General features: G+C 41.0%; 1 protein-coding gene across 1 annotated transcript in view; it reads right to left on the bottom strand.

Annotated features, from left to right (window-relative positions):
• The window catches only part of VPS50 (VPS50 subunit of EARP/GARPII complex), a 791964-nt gene that overhangs the window by 692315 nt on the left and 78529 nt on the right, over positions 1-21120 (bottom strand). The window contains exons 4-5 of the mRNA XM_086941875.1: positions 15953-16024; positions 13465-13518 (exon numbers count right to left, since the gene is read on the bottom strand). Coding sequence (XP_086798001.1) covers positions 13465-13518; positions 15953-16024 — 126 coding nt within the window. The remainder of the gene's footprint in view (positions 1-13464; positions 13519-15952; positions 16025-21120) is intronic.

The following is a 21120-nucleotide window of genomic DNA, read 5'->3' as shown; positions in this document are numbered from 1 at the left end:
GGGCCAGGCAGATTCCCTTTTATAGGTTGCCGAAAGTAACTAAATTCATGCAGGAGATGTATTTTTTGTTTAACTTCCTCATCAATAGCTCTTGTGTCTGTCAGCGCGTGCGAGGAAGAGACCTGTGTGAAGGCCCTTGAATGTAACGTAATGGTCCTCTTTGTCGGTCCTGGAAACACTGCCCAGAAGCACAAAGCATCCAATAAGTAGCACAGCTGAAAGTGACTCTGCAAAGATGAATGGTTAGTCCACTTGGAAAATCATGTGACGATTTCCAATGTCTGAATCACATTAAGCATCCCAGCCTCCACTTTGTGTGCGTCCAGGTGGGAATTGCATGCACCTCACAGCATACGTAAACCCGCAGTGGTTCTTATTTGCATGAGGTGTAAGAGGAGCCAGGTGTAGGGTTGGCAGGGGCCATGCCCTAGCTGTATTGAATCACAGAATTTAGAGTCAACCCTGCACAAAAAACACACTATAAAGCTTATTTTTTATCTTTCACTTTTTTTCGCGCCATCTACCATTATCTTCCCAGCTTTAAGCGTGCAAATCCTAGTTGAGTATGTACGAGCCCCCCCCCCCCCCCCCCCCGTCTGACCCCGCCCACAGCACCAACCCATCTCTGCAGGGACATGCACACTGAGACTATGTGATGGCTTTAGCAGGACAGTGAAGAGATGCTGAATCAAAGTAGGCGCCAAAACGCCTGCTTCCGAAACCTATTAAGAAACTGCTGATGTCTGGATGTGTTAAAAAAACGCCCTTTTCGCGCCTACTTGAAGGCGCCACATTTATTCCGTATTACAAAGGTAGCCATCACCAAAACCCCCTCCACCGTCCCTGCTTAAATTGGTGGAAGGGCCGTGATTTCGACGCTCAGCTCTACCAGGCCCACCCAACTAAGAGAGCTTTGTCTTAGCCCCAGGGTCGCTGTTCATTTCTCCCTTCAAGCAAACACCCTCCCGATCACGGAGGTCGAGATGTCTTATTAGCCGAGTGTTTGCTCTATTCTGGATATTTGTGCTGCATTTTGTGCATATTCAGTATTTGGTCTCGCTGTGATGTATAACTCATTCCTGCCCTGTATGAGTGGGTGTTTGTTCTGTGTGGCATTGGAGTAGTACTAGGTATTTGGGTATTTTAAAACTGACATTCTCCCACCTTACTGCGTTATTTGTGAAAAGTGTATTTTCATTTGCATTACACTCCTTGCCAGTCTCATGGTTGGGTTATGTCTCCATGATTTTAGAGCAGTAAAGTAATAAAAAACTCATACTCTTCACATAAGTAATAATTTCTGAATGTGTAGCATTAGGGGTCCATGGTAGTATGTGAACACAAGCGGAAGATGCGTACATTAAAGCTAATATTTTGTTTGTTACAGCTGTAATTTGACAGATAAGAATGTCTTCAGTGTGCTTGACTCGGTTTAATTATGCTAATTGGGGGAGTACATTAGGAAGGAGAGACCAGTTCTATTCAGTGAGGACAGGCTGCATAAGTGGATGCGAGGCCAACTGAGGGGGTCACTCAGGGATTAATGAAATCCAGTATTTATTTTGCGGTTGAGGCTTGTAAAGATCACGTTTGCCAGGGTGGCAAAACTGCAGCGCTGGCAGCTTCTTGTCTTTTTTTTAGGCGAAGGGGAGCCTTTGTCCTTTCGTCTGTAATTCTGGCGGCTCCCAAATGAGTCCCTTTTAAGGCAGCCTTTGGGTGTATTCAGCCGCTAGCTAGTACACTGCGAGCCTCCCTGTTCTGTCAGGGACTAGTCGGGAGCCGTATCTAGGAAGGAGGGGTGGAGGTTCAAACTGGACATAGATGATAGATGCAGCGCTCACTTCTTTTAACTTGACCTCTTTAATTTGAAGGCAGGTATAAAGTTAATGTGAAAGGATGAGGCATGTGCCAGGACAGGTGCTTGCAGACTAGCCACCGTTTTGTCCAATTGGCTTGCGCTGCTCTGATTCCTAAAGGTTCCTACACATTGATACATTCATCTTTGCTTCAGTACTAGAAATTAAGGGAGGGCTGTTGGGCGCTTCAAAGGATCCCTTTTATTGTGAAAGGAAATGAGTATAAGCGCTGCTTGGAGAATTGTGTGGCCTTTGTGCATGGTTGAAAGGGTAGGCAGTGCGTGCACCTGCCTTTTTTGTGCCATAAATCACTGGGGCACGTGTCAATGTGTGCATGATAATATTCTTGTTTCAGGCACAAACCTTACACCCATTAGTTTATCGGTTTCTATTTGTGCACCTAGGATGTCAGCAGAACAAGCGATAGACAGTTTTGCCAGTCATTGACTTTGTTAGGATAGATTCACAATTGCATTATTAACCTTCCTGCTTTCTCAAATTTGCTTGAAAATGCACCATTTGCCCACTCTTTTTAGGTCTCGTCCTATTTATCCCTCAAGGGAAAATTGGACAAGAGTATAGTAGGCCAAAAAAGCTTTGAAACCAACGGCGGATGTCCCACAGTGCATGTGCTCCGTGCGCGTTCACAAACCAGCTACGTCACAAACCACCATTTGTCTGTCAGTCATCGCACTCTCCTACTTCCCTCCTACCTCCCACGACCGATCTTCCCATTCACCCGCTCTTCAGGCCAGAAGGCATTTCTCCTCCATTTCCCCTCCCCTAATTATTCACTGCCCACGGCCGGCGGTACTTTCACGGCCGTCAGGCCGTGTCTCGCATTTCTCCTCCCCACATTTACGGCCGCTCTTCCCATTCACACGCTCTTCAGGCCAGAAGGCATTTCTCTTCCATTTCTCCTCCCCTAATTATTCACTGCCCACGGCCAGCGGTACTTTCACTTTCACAGCCGCCAGGCCGTGTCTCGCATTTCTCCTCCCCACATTTACAGTTCTCTCCCTCGTGTGCTTCCCCAAACATACCCCCTGCCCAACGGTGTGTGTTGCTGTCCTTTACGTTTTCCGCCAAAGTTGTGTGCCCTCTAGTCTGCTTTCCCTCTTCACCCACCACCCTCCTGAACTCTTGTTGGCTCGTGTGCTTCCCCGGTAGCTAAAATTCCCCAGACCCCTCCATGCTCTGTGTCGTATTTAATACCCCATTCTGCCTTGATATCTGTTTTTATCCAGGAGGAGACGCATTTATTTTCCTGGGAGCACCATGGCTAGGGGCGACATTCTTTCCTTGAGCCACACAATGGTTGAACCAAGACACACATGCAGCTTAATGTTAGTTGGCCATCTAAAGCGCAACATCGTTAAAAAATTAGTAATTTTACTAAATGGCAGCATATCTGTTACATTAATCGTGCATGACTCTCTCTATTAAGGTTCAATGGTGCGGGCATAATTAATATTATTACCAGACCCCCCAGGATATAGCGGCATGGATTAGCAAATTTAGCGGCACAAAAAAGGAAATTTAGCGGCACAAATATGGAAATTTAGCGGCAATTTTGCGGCATTTTTTGGGCCATTTTTCCTACAACAAACACAGATATCTTTGTTTTTGAGTTATTTAGCAACATGAAGCTATGAGACTCTATTGCTGCTGATTTCTGTCCCGAAGGGAGACAAGAGAAGGCACGAGCGTACAGGAGATGTGCACGCGTACGGACAGGAGATGTGCATACCATATGCATCTCCTGTCCCCGGAGGCTGGCAGTGCCTTCAAACACATTTATGCAACAAGACTTCATTTTACTACACAAAATGAACCCCTTCTTCTCAGCTTGTACTGCCCATTCGTCTATGTGATGGAACAGTATTTTTGGATTTCAAGGCTATTTGTGAGTCCCAATTAAGGAATTTTAAGAAATCGCAATTTTTTTTTGTGATTTCTTCATGCATAGCATTTCGCTATTCCTTATTAGCAAATCCTTATTTTTCGCTAATAAGGAATAGCAAAATGGGTGCTTGATGCATCTGGGGCTTAGTTCTTCCTACCCTTAGATGTCCCTCAAATATGGTGGCAATAATGGATGGTTTTGTGGTGCAACAAAGTTGTATTTAAGAGGCGTACAAACCCTCAGCCACATCAGGAGGCATGCTTTATCAATGGGTTTGCTGTTGTGTGAGAAAATGTATTGACCTTAGCCATCTCATACTTTTTTATTTATATAAAGTTTTATATAGCGCGGATATGACGAGGCGGGTATCAAAGCGCTTTACAGATCATCAAGGACAAAAAGAGATAAGCCAGTGTGTCAGTAACAGCAACAGTGATAAGGAAGATACTGGACAAAAAGAGGAACAAAGTATAGTGACATTGTGTAAGCAAGTTCCTTTCACAAACTTCACCTAACAATTAATCCTATTGGCTAAAGTTCTGTAAGGATGGGTAAAATCCACTTTATTCAGAGCCTTTCCCTCTCCGAATTAAAAAGGGTAGGGGGTCATGTATTAGCCCATTTTATGTCATGATGTCAGCGTATTTCTCCATTCTACTGCCTCTGTGGCATATTGTCCTGAAGCAGTGGCCAGGTGCGAGAGAAACAAATATGCTTCAGCCCCCCTCCCTTCCCCGGAGTGTTTGTGTTTACACCATCTGTGGTAAACGAACCAGCAATTTAACAACTGCAGAGATGGATTTTTACTTGTGACTGTCAAACGACACAAGTATCATGCTTATAGTTTAAGGAATATGTTCTATATGGTTTTGGGGGAAATACACTCTGATGAACATCAGTTTACCAAGGGTCAAGCTTGGTTGTCAAGTACTTGGTAATCATGCCAGAGAAACGAAAGTAAGAATAGTGTTGCTCTGCCAAACTCATACATGTGTAGAGCGCACAGTGCAGTCGTGCTTTTTGAACCCCAAAGGTGACGAAGATGCAGCATAGCAGAAACAAGACAAAATGAATCGCACTGAATTGAAAATCTATAATTTCCTAACTAAACCCAGCCAACATGGAACTGAAATTCATCTGTGTCTGATCAATACTGGAGTCATCAGAAAAGCTACTTTGGGTGATTTAAAAAAAACAATTCTACATGGAAGATTAGCTATTTGAGGAGCTGAGACAGCCCCGGGCTGGCGTCTTGTCTTGCAGCTGCAGGGGAAGGGGGGAGGAGGGGGTGTCAAGTTCCTACAGCAATAGGCAGAGTGGAGGGGCAGGGGGCTCGAAGGGGTGAAAACAGAACAAAGCCTATAGTTAACAAGTGAATGGTCTTTTACAGACCTGTTAAGTACCGCCAGCCCGGGGCTGTCTCAGCCCGGGCTGAGAAACACTCCGGGGCAGGGAGGGGGAGGGAGGGAAGCCTGCCACTGTGGGTAAAACATGCATGCCTTCAGTGTTTTGGGCGCATTTTCTAAATTTCGCGGGCAGTTTTGTAAAAATCGCGGCATTTTTACAAAACTGCCGATTTCGCGATTTTTTTGCAAATCGCGAAATCCTGGAGGGTCTGTATTACCTTAATAGCTATAAACTGTTTTAAAATGATTCCAAGGGAGAGTGCTGGTAAACTCGTTGAGTTTCTCATAATGGTGTATTATTTTAGTCTAGGGTCATCTGACTAGTGGAGTTTTGTCACCCGCAGTAAATACATTGCTTCACTTACATGCCCGGCTTTTGTTTTGCTTTTTGACAATGAAAACAGTTTTAGTGATAGTCCTGTGGCATTATCGTGTGTAATCTGACACTGAACTTTACTGGACCAGAAAGTATGCTTGTCTTTCATTGCAGCTTTGCTTTTTCTGACTGCCTCAGCAGGCTCCCATCCTATCGTGGCTCCTATCTTTCTAACATGATTTGGCCATGCCAATCTGCCTCATTTGTTTGTAATAGGAAGGAGGGGTTTGGTGTATATACTGTGATATATAACGAAGGCATTTCTCCTCCTGGCCGTACTTTGTGCATGGTTGAAAGGGTAGGCAGTGCGTACACCTGCCTTTTTTGTGCCATAAATCACTGGGGCACGTGTCAATGTGTGCATGATAATATTCGGCCCTCTCACACACACTGCCCCCTCACACACACGGCCCCCTCACACACACGGCCCCCTCACACACACTGCCCCCTCACACACACTGCCCCCTCACACACACTGCCCCCTCACACACACTGCCCCCTCTCACACACATTTTCCCTTCTCACACCACTGCCCCCTCACACACACTGCCCCCTCACACACACTGCCCCCTCACACACACTGCCCCCTCACACACACTGCCCACTCAAACACACAACCCCCCCACACACAAACACACGCACGAAACCACACACACACAACCCGTCACACCCCCACACACACAACCCCCCCGCACACACAACCCGACACACACACACACAACCCCACGCACACACATACCCACACAACCCCACACAAACCCACCCAGACACAACCCCACCCACCCACAACCCCCCACACACACACACAACCACACACCAGGATAGCAAACATAGCATAGCAAAACAAAACATAGCATAACATTGCATAACAAAACACAAAAAACAGCATAACAAAGCATAGCATAGCACAACAAAACATAGCCTAGCATAACAAACCCAAACAGCATAACGAAGCATAGCATAACAAAACACAACAAAACATAGCATAGCATAGCATCACAAAACATAACATAACAGAACATGGCATAAGAAAGCATTGCATAACAAAACATAGCACAATAAAACAAAACATAGCATAATCAAACAAAGCATAGTATAACAAAACATAGCATAGCAAAGCACAGCAAAACATAGCATAACAAGACATAGCATAACAAAACACAGCATACCATAACAAAACAAAGCATAGTATAACAAAACATAGCATAGCATAACAAAACATAGCATAACATAGCATAGCATAGCAAAACATAGCATAGCATAACGAAACAAAGCATAGGATAGCAAAACAAAACATAGCATAGCATACAGCATCACACAGCACCACAACAGCATCACTCGTTTGCCTCCACAACATTACTCAGCGCCACCAGAGCATCAATCTGTACAACCATTCAACAACAACTGGTTCAAATATGTTTTCTCAATGTTTCAAGCTTTATTACAAATGTCACAAAAAGATGTTAAAATTTCACTTCTGTTCTTGGATTTTCGTCACAATAAAATACACTGAACATAATCTTCACAAATGTTATTTACAAAATAAGCTATTGCCATTATAAATTACAATAACTTTTATTTAAGTATTAATTATTTTTAAAAAATTAAGTCATTGTTATTTGTAAGATCAATACATGCAAGTCACGTAAATACAACACATATATCATTACAAATGCTATAGGTGTCACATTTGCAAAAGTTATAACTATTGGCATTGTAAATGACAAAGCTATTAATTTTGCTATTTTCAAAACCAACACATAAAATAAACATGTCATTTACAATACCAATAGCTCAAACTTTCCTAATGCGAGACCTATTGCATTGCAAATGCTTGTTTTTAAGTGCTGTAATGTTGGCTAGGTAAAATATCAAGTCCATTTCCCACAGAAAACTGTTATAGCTCCTTAGCTCCCCTGGTCATTTTTAAGTGCTGTAATGTTTATTTTTACATTGAGGTAGATTTATTTACTCTACCAGAAGTATCGGGCACGATTCACAAAGTTATGTTTGATTAATTATGCAGTTGACAATGCTTTGTGTGCACAAAGTTTTATTGACCCCCAACATAAGTGAAAATTCACCAATTCCATTTCCCCTATTTTGCAGCAATATTGATTCAACTTGTAACTTGTCCTACAAAACGCAATTTTGCAGAATAACTTACATTACAAAATGGCCTTACAAACGTGTATTTCTCACATAATTTCAATAAATATGCTTGAATTCCAGTAGAGTTCCTAATTTCAATAGCACTAATATTCACCTTTATTTAACCCTGCTCAACCGCCACACTCTTAGTTTTTAGGTCTCGCCTACGCAGCGCGGATGGATGCTCTTCGTAGAAGGAGACCTTTAGTAGTCAATGCAGTTTTTGGCCCAAAAACGTGCACGCATTGCATTGCTACGAATGGCAACACGTGCACTTTTGGCAATTCCCTTGCGGGAGCGAGCTTTGAAACCATCAGTTTGCAATTAACTGATGTTTCCTGCTTGCTTCCGCAAGGGAAACAGGCGCAGGCCCCCTCCACTCTCCCCTCCACCTGCTGCCTCCTCCTCTTTCAGCGCAAGGCATGCACGCTTGTTTACTTTGCTGTGGCAAAATGTTTGTGTGCGGTGTCCCGTGCCCAGTGCGGTTGTCGCCTCAGCTACCTTTGTTCTGTCGAAGTTTGTGGTGAGTTTAGAGACCTACATCTGCTCTCTGGTCAAAACAATGCTCTTCTTCAGGGCACCCGCAGCATTACTCTCGTTTTCAAGTAAACCAAGCGAGCGTCACCTTTCCCTGACCTGCATTGTGGGAGTGCGAAGCAACCGCCTTTTAACAGGAAAGTTGTTGCTTGCTGAACTATAAACTAGTTGTTGCTTGCTGAACTAGATACATGACTGGTGAGTTCTCCACGGAGGCCCTGCGTCATCATTTTGGGACTCAGTAACTACTACAGCCCGTGTAGGAGGCGCCCAGAGGCTTCTGCAGTCTACATGGTGTATTGGATACCCCAAAGGGTATAATAGATGCGCAAGAGCACTATGCCCTGTGTTTTTATGGCGATATATGCATTATGATTGACGTGTTCTTATTCTCTAAACTGCTGCATTGCTGCATACTATGACGCATATTGTTTTGATTCTTGTTTATTCAGGATAATGAGTACCATTTCCGGACCTGCACCATACTAATAATACATGGCGATTTAAATGTTTTCTGCTATGATTATATACAAGGTAACAAAAATGCTCATAACGCTTTTGATTATAACTTTGCAACATGCTGCACAACAGCCACACTACTCTACAACATAGCTTAAATACCTTGGAAAAGCCAATAGCTCTGACTAAACACTTATGAAATCCAAAAGGCGAGACACATTGGCTATGCCAATGCTGGTTATCCTTGCCTATACTATAACCTTCACTATTACTAATAACATCATCAGTTACTGCTTACATGTTCCCTGTCTTATTTAGTCATCTTTTGTTTTTTGTACTTTTTCAGAGAAAGATTTGTGTACCCCAATGATTATTTCCCCTGCAACCATTTTTAGTTTTTGTCTGCCCAGTGCTAGCGCTGCGCTTGTGAAATGTCTTGTAACAGCACAATATATTGCCTTTTTGTACATAAACAAGTCATAACACTTTAACATAATTTCTGTAACTTATATTGTACAACTACTCAGCAAGCTACAACTTCGAACAAAAAACAACTTATTATTTATTACATAGGCGAAACCTAATGCATTTACCACTGCTTTTTTTGCACCCATGCTACAGAAATGTCTGAAAAAGCTTGTCCTGCCACTTCTGTCCTACTGAATTTACAGGTACACATTTTGTGCCTGCATGAACTCCACTGGTTGTGCCCCATGTAAAATAATTAATTCATTTTCTCCTGGCCCATTCTGAAGATACAGGCACATACGTTGGCAGATTTTCAGGAGGTTCTCTGTGCCACCGAAAAAGAGATGAGCAGTGTTAGGCCTCGCCAAGGACATCTTTTCGGAAGAGACATTTGGGTTCAGGGTCAACAGGCATTCCCCCATAGCTGGGTTCATCTGCCTGTGGGGGTTTGACAATCAGGCAAACCTGCTTTAGTGAAAGTTGAACCTGCGGTTTCACATCTGGGTCAAGTCACTGCTGGACCTCGAAGATGGAAATCAAGGTCTGTATGCCCTTGTGAGATGAATAATGAATGATGTCCTCTAGCGGAGCACACCTTTAATAGGACAGACCAGAAAGAACATGCCCTGGGAAGTGGCCCAAGTGAATTCTAACAGAGGAGGTGCCAAGCGCTGTCACTTGTGTCAGGACTATCTGGACATGGTCTTTGTAAGTTAACAAGCAAGGACAACAACTGGACTTATACAGCACCACAAACGCCACTTAAAAATGCAATATTGCAATACTTCCATAGCTGTACTGAAGTGTTTTGTTAAAAAAGCTGGTATGACATCATGGACCAGAAAAACTTTCACTGATCCGGAATAACAGGCACATTAAAAATGCTTGCTGTCATTGTTAAATGTTTTTCCACGTTTATTTTTGTGCACTAACAATAACGTATAATAAGCCATTTCTTCTACACATGCTCCTACATATATAGGCTAAATTAAAATAAGTGTGATTAAAAAAATGTACTATGATGTGTAGGAGTGAAGGTATTAAAGTGTTTTTGGGAGATTACATTTCTGGCATAACTGTTTATTTCCACTGGATTAGTTGTCTTGCTAGAGCTCATCTTACCATGGTGCAGATGTAAGACTGCAACAAGTATCTATCTCGTTAAATTCTTCACTGAACTTATACACTGAGAGAAAGTATTACTGTTCAAAGTCTCTTATTTAGTCGTACTTCTCCACATGACATTAGCACAGATGGTGCTGAATAGTTTTTTTAAAGAATTGGGATGGGGGTTGTGTGTTAAGGTAATTATATGTATTATTCTTGTGTTGCGATTTGCTAAAGAATTGCTATTTTTGCTCATACCACAATAATTTTGTCCTTTTACTAACTTTATATGCAGAATTGTGTATCCAAAACCCTTGATTTTGGGAATGAGCCAGAGATTTTCCTGAGTTTTTCTATCCTGCTAGGGATGCTATCCGATTTTCTTATGATCTTGCTTTTCATTGAGACTTAATATATTTTTAGAATTTGAATACTTTCTAATTTTACAAACTCTTGCATGTAGCTCTGCATCAGACAGCCTTCATGGCATTGACTCTGTACTGCGTATTTAGAATTTTTTTATTAAAACCCTTTAACTTTTAATTGATCTAGAACTCCAGTTATTGAGTGGACTCCATTACTTATTGAAAGGTTTTTCTGTGGTAATAAAATGTATGAGGAGGTGACTTGATGCACTTACTAAACTGGGGGAAACCGAATTAGGTACATTTTAGGGTGTCTAAATTTTGGGGTACAGTTTTACTCCCACGCCATGTTAACAGAGATAACTAATCACTGTTATGAACAGCTAAAAGGACTGATGTAGGAGTAAACAACAACTTGAGAAGGATCCGATGCATGTCAAAATCATCTAGTGTTGGCCAAGGTACACCTTTGGCTTTCCTTATTAGTAAAGCGTTGGGGCTCGAGCCCTGTCCCTTTGAAAGGACAGAACATGCTGCATGGCTCCTAAAAAGAGTAACTTTGCCTACTTCAGAAGCTCTTGAAACACAGAGTGAAGGTGTGGGCTATGGAAGCTGACTTGTGCAGCAATCCTGACCAAGAACAACATAACTGAGTTGACAAGTGATGGTGGTGAGAGAAAACCTTCTTCCTAACCCCTACTGTACACTGGTGTGCATACCCTCATGTGGACTGGCAGGTACTGCCAGGTTCCCAAAGAAGTAACTGGACATTTTGCAGCCTTAATCTCACCTGTTTTCCTGATGGGTTTCCACGTAACCCGAGACACGGAGATAGAAGATAAAGAGCCAATGCTAAGAAGCTTAGCAGAAAAATTGGCCCTAGTCACCTGGAAGAATGACTAGACTCTGGCCAGTAACACCTGAATGGAGCTCATTGATATTACCGTAACTGTGTCAATTTTGTATTTATGCAGCAACTCTTCAACTGTGGCTTTTGCTATGAATGGGCCAGGAAATGGGCCGGTATAATCTCACCATTGGACTTCCAAATGCCAGGCATACCAGGAAATCAGCGGGAAGGGAAAACATGGTTAATTACAAGCTAGACCCTGAAGATCTCATAATCAAGATGGGACTTGACTGGCACCTGACTTGCTGGAATTAAGTGGCCTGAGTTGCTGACATGCCTTGAAAAAAGGAACGCCAGTGACTTCGTCCTTAGCTTTCTGTCTGAAGACTGCAATCTTATTTGGCGAAGCAAATAAACATTACTTCATCTAGATCTACATGTTCCCTGGACGTTATTAGCCTCTTTTCAGATTAATTCTGTTCATTCATGTTAGAAAGGTGAGGGGGCTGTAATGCACAGCAGTAAAATCTGCACAAGAGTTAGAAACCATAGCTTGCCATAATTGAATGAACATTAGCCTATGTAAGCAACAGACAAGTACATAAGGGCATTTTTAAACTTCAATTCTTAAAACAAAAGGCCTTCTTATAAAGGGGGATGAACTACATGCTTCCCATTAAAGATTACAAAAAAGACTGGACTTGAGGATTTCTAACTTAGGTTACAGAGACTTCAACATAGTTAGCTTGAAGATGGTTTCTTTCAGTGTACCGACACCTGTTAGAGGACCTGGAACCCAAGTAGAGTGTAGTCTCTAGCAGTAGAGTACCTAACCAATTGGACATCATGTGATACTTTTCATTATGAAGCAAGTCATCTGGCTTATCACTGCCAGCTTCACTTCACGTGTGCCAAGGCCAAGGAGGACATGGGTAGAAAGACTTCGGGACTGGGGGGGAAGTGGGTTGGCAGCACCTTGAGCACAGATTAATGCATTCTCCTCCACAGTCCCAGATGTCTGAGTGTAGAGCATGCAAAGTACTGTGTCAATGGTGTTGGGTCTTGGAAGCATTGCATCTTGTACAGAGAAGCTGAGTCAACTAGGGTGGCACTGAGAGTTGCTTCCGAGAGCACTGGTTTTGAGGCACAAATTCAAGCAGAGCGACAGGAACAACACATTCAAACCATTGGTGCAAGGACCTACACTAATGCAGAAACAACATGGAGAGGGACTGGAGGTTTAGGATAATGGTGGATTTCGAACTGGAGAAGACACATGGCCTGAATCTTACCACAGCAGTTCTGCCTCGTCCACAAATCCATTACAAAGAGACATAGTATGCTCGAAAAAAAACACTGACACAGGTACTTGCTTAGGTATTGAAATAATAACCAAAAGCTTTTCTTTGTAAATTCGCTTCTCATATATTCTCACAACATAACGGATTAATAGAAAGTGTGCAAAAATAACCCCTTATACATATGGTCTATTAACAATCAAAATGCATTCTGCTGAAATAAAATGAAAGTCAAATACTAGTTTGGAACTTTTGTGTGACTAGTCAATTGTTCTAACCAAGGTGTTGCATTCACGCCAAGTGTTCATGTAAGAACTTTACAATTGATACATACGATTTAAAATGCGAGCACCACTGACTTGCAGACTTTGAGATTTTAAAGTGTTACATCATCAACACCTACAGCCAGTGTAGTGACAACCATTCACATCGACAAAACCATATTGACATAGGTATTGAACAAATTGCCGTGATCGTAGCTCGACTAAATCTGCTGGCTCGATATAAAGGTTTGTCATTGTAAACATAGTCCAAGTAGTAACCTATATCTTTTTAAGCAGGGTATGGGAAAGTATAAGAAAACACTAGAGAATGTTCTCCCAAACTGCAAGTTTGAAAGTATAAAGAAATTAACAAGTATCACACAACCAAGAAAATATTAGCTCAAAAACAAGTAAGTTCTCACCTTTACGTAAGAAGGTTGCTTTTCCAGAATCAGGTCAGCTACTTTTTTTGATACCTATCAACAAAGATATGAAAACATTAATGTGCCTGAGAAATTGACAGGCACAATGGTCCCTTACAGGGAACCCAGTCTCACGTGCATGTATTCATTTATTTTTTGGTTTCTTGCTAGCTTTCAGACTTTTAATCAACCGCGTGGTTACTAAAAAAGCAACAAAATGATTGCTGATCCGCCCTCTTAGAAAACAATTTCCCATTGGAGCAGTCTGACTCAGGCGATGGCTCCCTCGCATATTGCAAATTTTAAAGCATTAGGCATGCTCCTTCTTAATGTTATACAGTGTGACTTTCTCTGGATGTTTTAAGGCATTCGACATGCTCCTCCCTAATGTTCTACAGTGTGTGCTTTCTCTGGATGACCCAAAGCTATGGAATGGGAACTCAACTATAATGTTGCAGGATGCAGTATGTTAATAATAACACTATATCCACTGAAATGTATGCAAGAGCAGATTTAGTACTTTTGCAAATAGAAACATACTGTTGCTTCAGCTTCTATGAAATACAACAAATGTAAATACCTTTCCTTGTAACATTCTTTGTTCAACACACGAATCCTGAGAACAATCACAATACCTAATCCATGGCACAAGGATGGCCACAGCTCAGTCCTCAATAGGAAAATAATAGTACACGTTTGAGAAATGTTTAGGTCTCACCTACAGAGAGCTGTTAGCTATCTGTACTTGAAGACTTATTGTGGACAATAACAATACTTACAGTGGATTACGGGCAAGCCCATACCTTATCATTGGTTGGCTTTTTTGTCACTTAGCTGCTTGCTTCTGGATTGATACTTTTCCTGACTCTTCTTGAGTTTGTCCCTAGATCTAAAGCATAGCTGTTTTATCATCCTTTCAATAAGTTGACTTGCATCCTTCCGCATGCATTATTTTGCATTAAGCACTCTATAGGTGTGCGTGTTTTCTTACTTTCTCCCTACCTGCTTCTCTCCCCCAACAAATGTGAGACTCGGTACACTCAGCAGAGAAGGAGCGACTTGGCCGGTCCTAGCTGCTTACACACCGCAACTAGAAATTGATACATTGCCAGCAGCAGAATTATGAATTAAAGACATGGTAAAACTATTCAGAAACCATACACAGTCCGTAGCGAACTCTTACAATTCAACCTGCATGGAGTCCTCAAGCTGGTCAATTTCAAATGACTACAACAAATATCAGCCCACAAATGCTGAACGAGATTATGGGAAGAATGCCCACTAAACATGAGCAAATGCTGTTCTAAATAGCACAGAAAATAGCACAGCATGAAGGAGCATTTCCCCATACCGACCATCAGGAAAAACATTGAATACTAACAATTTGCTTCCCAATGGGGATAGCTCCCCCAATAGAGGATTGTACAACTTGGAGTATAGTTTTCACTGCAGTTTACACCCTCAATAGCAGTTATTTCCGATGTATTGAACACATTCAGAATGAGAACGGGGCAGAGCCTGCCTTGGACTTGGGGATGAAACTGATTGGCAACTTTGCACATGTACCAGCAATTATGTTTGGTAACGTAAAAGGGGAGGCAGCAGAGATGGCTATACACAAACGCCTGAGGGAATTCACTCTTGCACAACAGGAGCAAGAACTACCTAAGATTATCGAAGAGCCTTATGCTTCTCTGGGTAGAGTTAACTTGGGAGCTAAACCTGGGAAACCACAAGTGACACGTAATCCTGTAAAGGATAGCTCAAAGAAAGCACCAGATTCTTCTAAAATGAAATGGGGTAGCAAACAATCAAAATATAATAAGTAGAATGCATCAAAATCACAGGGTGGGTCTCCTCAGCAGGAGCCCTCTGAAAAACAATATGACCTTAGAAACCCTGATAATATAAAAGAAAAACTGACTGGTATCAGGATGCTGTTACGTGTTCCTCTCATTGCTTTCAGAGTTCATCAAAACATTGTCAGCCTGGGAATCCAAGGTAACTTTAAGTAGCAGTAAACAATTCTAAAACCAACACAGGACTCATAAACCGTGTTTCTTTAGCAGCACATCCACCTAATTAGAAACAATGTAAACGTCAACAAACAGCAAACTCACCCATAAACTTACTATGACCCAAAAAGAATAAAGACAGATAGCTGAAATCGAAGCAAAGACCATTCTGAGTCCATATAAACTATAAGAGGTGGGCAGCAATGCTGGCAAACTAGAATATGGAGCCAGAGGCATAACTTAAGAAGCACCCAGACTTTGACAATACTTATAGGCTTCTCATGGGAGATAGCTCATGGAGGTGCCAAGAGGCCTGGAGGTCATGACCCTAGGCGGTGCACTACAGCTGATGAAAGGTAACTCTTGTACATTATACTGCATGCTATGATGCGACTACACTGAGTTCGCCAACCTAAGTTGATTGTATATTTGATTTTATGAAACAGATTTAAAATAAAAAACAATGTACTTACCGCAGCTTGCTGTTTCTTTAATTTGTCTCTATATTCTTCCAATTCTTGCAGAGTAAGTACAGGGGGAAGTTTCTGTAAGAAAAAAAGAGAAAAATATGTGGCAAACAACATAATAATGTTTAAAATGATTTAAATGTTCTCAGTACAAGAATTTGGAGTGGCTTGTATACTACTTATATAAGGTGTTCTGAGCACAGCTTTCACAGCTCTATGAAGATGGCTTAAATATAGGAACAAAGTTTTGGCAACAAGGGCTTAAAGAGGGTCATGTGGCTTGTGATGGAATACAGGTTCACTGCAGGGCTATATCAAAGATAAAATCCTAGCGCAGAGGGAGCCAGAGTGCCCGAATGGGAGATACTAAAGCGAGGAATGTTAAGGTGAGCCAAAGTGAATATATTTTTTTCCCTAACAACTTTACTTGACATTTTCAAGAATCCAGTAATCAATACATTCTACAATGCACTAAATGTGAGCGAATGATAATACATGAATGTACCACAAGGCATTCAGAGGTGAAGAAACCAGCAACTGGAGAAAAATAAATAACAAAATTGGTTTGTTCAATATTTTTGATGCACGTGTGCAATGAACACCAAATACGTCCATATCTAAAGCACATCTTCTGTCTGGGGTAATGATGTTGCAATTTATATTTTAGATAGATATGTTGAAGAATACTGCTAAGTTATTTAAGTGTCCCCCTAAACAATGTGCTTATATTTTCATGTTTTGTAATGTTCGATTATAAGCGTTTATAGGAGCCAAAAACCATGCCAACCACATAGAAGTTTCTTTGTTTCACTACTTCCTTACACAAAGGATTGTTATAATTATAAGACTACAGGTAAAATAAATGCCCCACATGCCCAATCTTTCTACATCCCCTCCTCACCCCCTACCTGCACCCTTCCCACTTATCACTCGCCCTCGTCCACAACTCCCAACCCACAAGGGGTCAGTTTGGTGCCTAATTGCCCGCGACCTTGTTAGCAACCAAAGTTTGGGTGAGCAATTTGATGACCAGTGCAGACCCAAAGCACTCACAACAAAAGCCTCCTATCTTTAAAGATTGTCCATCTTCAGGCCAACAGATCTTGGCCACTGTAAAATGGAGCTGTAACACATTTTGTTACTAATATAATTATCACATTTCAGTAACTTAATGCTCAGTCAATGATGAGAGGTTTGCAATTGTTTTAATGATTTATTTCACAGCAAGAGAACCTAGTCAGGCCTATTCTGTTAGCTGTCGTCAGTAATCCCATTGTGTAGACAAATAGCTAGTCTAATGCAGTGAAACATTTCAATCAGTAAGTCTTGATGAGACCATGCAAACAAACATCTTCAATAAGTTCAACATTGTTAATGCTCTATTCATTATAAAATAAAGCAGACTACATTGTTTAGGGAAATGAGGGAAATCATATTGTGTGAGAAAGCAAAAAAAACAAATTCTCTTAAAACAGCACATTTAAAAGTGATGAACAATTTTACAGTTAGAGGATTAGGTCAGCAGTTTCTGAAAGGCATTTTATTTTTAATGTCGAGCAGGAGTCCATAAAATATTTTCAGGCCTAGTCGTAGTAGCACATTAGGTATGGGAGCCTACTAATTTAAGCTGCACATTTTTTTGAGACATTCAAAAAGCATCTTCTCCTAGGGTTAAAGCTACATTATTTATTTAGCACATTTTAAAGAATAATTTTCTATGTTTTCTATTTTCTTTCTTACAGATATGATAACATCAAATGCATTTTCAAATATCTCGCACATTTTCTGCCTTGTTAACCACAGCAATTTTTATGAAAAATTTAGACTTTAACAGTCCCTCCCTTTTTATGATTTTTAAAACATCACTCAATGAGGTTTCATATGTGCCTTTGTTTCAGAATGCCCTTCCGTCATCAGTTGAGTCCGGTCACACTGTTTTCAAACCCCTAAATTTTAGAGATTTCATGTAGTCATCCTTCATAATACCATCCATTTTTCTGTCTTTTTTTAAAGAATTATTTACAACTCAGTAATAAAGCATTAGGAAATATTAGACAAAGTCCCACAATTACCATCAGCATTAATATAGCTTTTAATATGCCTTTCCCTGCCGTTGAAAACCAATTCCCAATGGTGCTCAAACCTTTTCCAACATTTTCTTACATACTTGGTGTTTCAAATTCATGCAATTCTGATTCTAACCCTAAAATGTTCTTTGCATAACTTTCTATTTCTTTACTTTCATCAGGTATGTATGAACAGCAGCAAGTTAATTTCAACATCCTACAGACTCCTCCCTTTTCTGCAAATAGTACATCTAAAGCAAGACGGTCCTGCAAAACCATAGACCTTATAGTACTATGTATCGGTGTATGTGGAAATAAATAATACCAGGCTTTGTCCATCTATTTGGCTTGTGGGTGTAAGTTCATGCTTTCTTTCAAGGGTATTCTAGAAAGTACTAAATCATGGTTAGTTTATAGAGGAGGACCTTTTTAATATTTTATTTTAACGATTACAGGAAACGGAAAAGGCATAAGACAAAAGGTATGTGATAGTATGCAAACTCTTCAGAAACAGAAGTGGGTAAATGACAGACATAGCAGTTCTTTGCATACATAGCATTAGTGTATTCTTGAACTAACTTAGAATTAAGGTAGTTGACTATTCATCCATTTTCACAGCTTATAAAAGCATAATTAAAACTTCCTCTAAGTTAAGGTGTGTGTGTATTAGTAAGGTTCTTTGCTTTATGTTCAGTTTCAGGTGTTAAATAAATCCCTATAAGTACTATAGTGATCATTATTACTGTTATTACAAAAAGCGATCCCACGTTTCTAATGAGTCAAACAAAGCCCAGTTCAATGTTTTGATTGAGTGGCTTCTCTGATACAGTTGGCGTCCCCTTTTTTCTTTGCAATTCAGTTTTCTAAAAAGACAATCCTAAACCTACTCTGTGTTCTTCTAAAATGTTATCCCTAATTCTTCTGTAGCTTTTCTTAGGGCTAGATTAGTCTTCTGTAAAAACAAATAACTAAAATAATAAACCTACCAGTTTTAATTCAGGGTCTTCTTCTTACTATCTTTTCAGCTTCTTTTAGTGTTATAATTATTCAAAAAATTGTTTGCAATGTCTTTTGGCTTTTAGGGTGGCTCTAATAATTCAGGATTCACGTTGCTCAAGTCTTCTACTGTAACAATTAGAGCAGTGTTCAAATAATAGGACCATTCAGGTGCAGAGTGTCTGCAACAAAGTACTTGTGCTCTTTGGATCTCCAGATTACTTGTTGATTTGGATCTGTACCACTTTCTCTGTCTGTTTTATCATCTTCAGGTATATGTTCTAGAATTCGAGCTACTGAAATACTCCTCCTTGGGTACTTGTTTTCATAACTCTTTGGCCAATCTGCTGGTCTATTTACTCTCCTTACTCCTGTATTCGTTCCTTCACCTGGATTATTTTCATCTCTTCACACCACTCTTGAGTACTTTCAACTTGGCCTTCGATCCCTGCTTCAATTTCATTGAGTTCTAAGTGCCTTGTTTTTCTGATCTTCACCCCTTTATTCTTCTTGTGGCTAGACTGGCACTGGTGTTGCTGGTCTGGGAGGTCTCTCTTCTAGCTGTGTGACCACCAAAGCTCTTCTCTCAGGATTAAAGACCAAAGGCATTTCCTCTGGATTGATCACACTTTTGGTGTGTTAGGCATGAATCTAGTTTGCAACTCTAACACATTTAACAGCAGTGTTCATAGTTAAAATCGCTTGGAAGGGGCCTTTCCACCTGTGTTCAAGACAAGTCTTCTAGACATGTTTCTTGATGACCACCCAATCTTTGGGACTGAGGTCGTGGTACATTTCTTGATGGAAGACTGGTGTGACCGCTGATACCTGATGAGAGACAGAATGAACCGCCTCAGCCAGTTCTTTGCAGTAATCAAATAGTATGTCATCTGCAATATTCACAAGGGCATTTTGCAGGTATAGCTGGTAATCCCATTTCCCTGTCTTTCAGGATCTAATGCGGTGATAGTCCTGTTTTCCTGTCTGGTGTTCTTCGAATGCTCATCATCACCAAACATATCTGACCACTTTAAGGAGGTCAAAGCACACACTTTTGCCAGTTTGGACTTAATGATACCATTCTTTTGTTCCACAATACCAGATGATTCTGCTCTGTAACTGCAATGTAATCTTTGATCAGTCTGTAATACGGTTGTGCAAACCATCTGCATCACTACATTGGTGAAATGAGTTACATGCAAATAACATTCCGTATGCTCAAATTCCAGGAGATGGGGGTTAGAGTAATACCAGACATGGATCACAGATTAGGTTAAATGCTCTTTTCCGCAATCTCAAGGACTCCATATTGGATCTTCTATCAAGTAAATGTGAACCCATCTATGCACGCTTGGGGACCATTGATAATAACAGACATGGATCGCAGATTAGGTTAAATGCTCTTTTCAGCAATCTCAAGGACTCCATATTGGATCTTCTATCAAGTAAATGTGAACCCATCTATGCACGCTTGGGGACCATTAAACTAAGTAACTTGGCCCTCTCTCACTCCTTACTACAACTAACAGGGGTGCTACTAAACTCTGTATGCCAGGAGTGTCTTCATCAGCACCCGAGAATATTACGAAACTGGCCAGATCCACGCCCTCTCCATTGAAAACTTTGAATAACGTCCAATGGTCCCAAAGGAGAATCAGAAGGGAACAAGGCTCCTAGCAAACTCCGGACAAGGTGAGACTGCCAGGAATGGACCAAGTAGTGAAACTTTAAAACCTGCAGAGAAAGCACACATTTTTACTCAACTTCCACCTGAATGCAGCCCTTATGTATTGGTTTTGAAAAAATTTCCAATATCCTATCCCCACATCGATTTTGTCGGACTGAAGAATAAAACAATCTTCTGGCTCAAAAGTAAGGTTGGATGGATGTCACCCTTATCTTCTGAAATCTTGATGGTTCGAGGAATCCCTTGGATAGATCCCGGCAGAAAGGAGACTGTCAACTTCAGAACTCAGAAGGTGGTAAAATCACTTTTACATTTTTTTTTAAATATTTTTAAAAAAACAGGCTCTACCCATGTGCTGCCTCTGGGCTATTTCTATAGACCATCTATGCTGCCTAGGGCAAATAGTGCTGAGGCCAACAATTACT

This window comes from Lissotriton vulgaris, chromosome 10 (genome assembly GCF_964263255.1).
Source record: "Lissotriton vulgaris chromosome 10, aLisVul1.2, whole genome shotgun sequence".
Classification (NCBI taxonomy): domain Eukaryota; kingdom Metazoa; phylum Chordata; class Amphibia; order Caudata; family Salamandridae; genus Lissotriton; species Lissotriton vulgaris.
The sequence above is the reverse complement of the archived record's forward strand: the minus strand, read 5'-3'. Positions and strand labels throughout refer to the sequence as shown.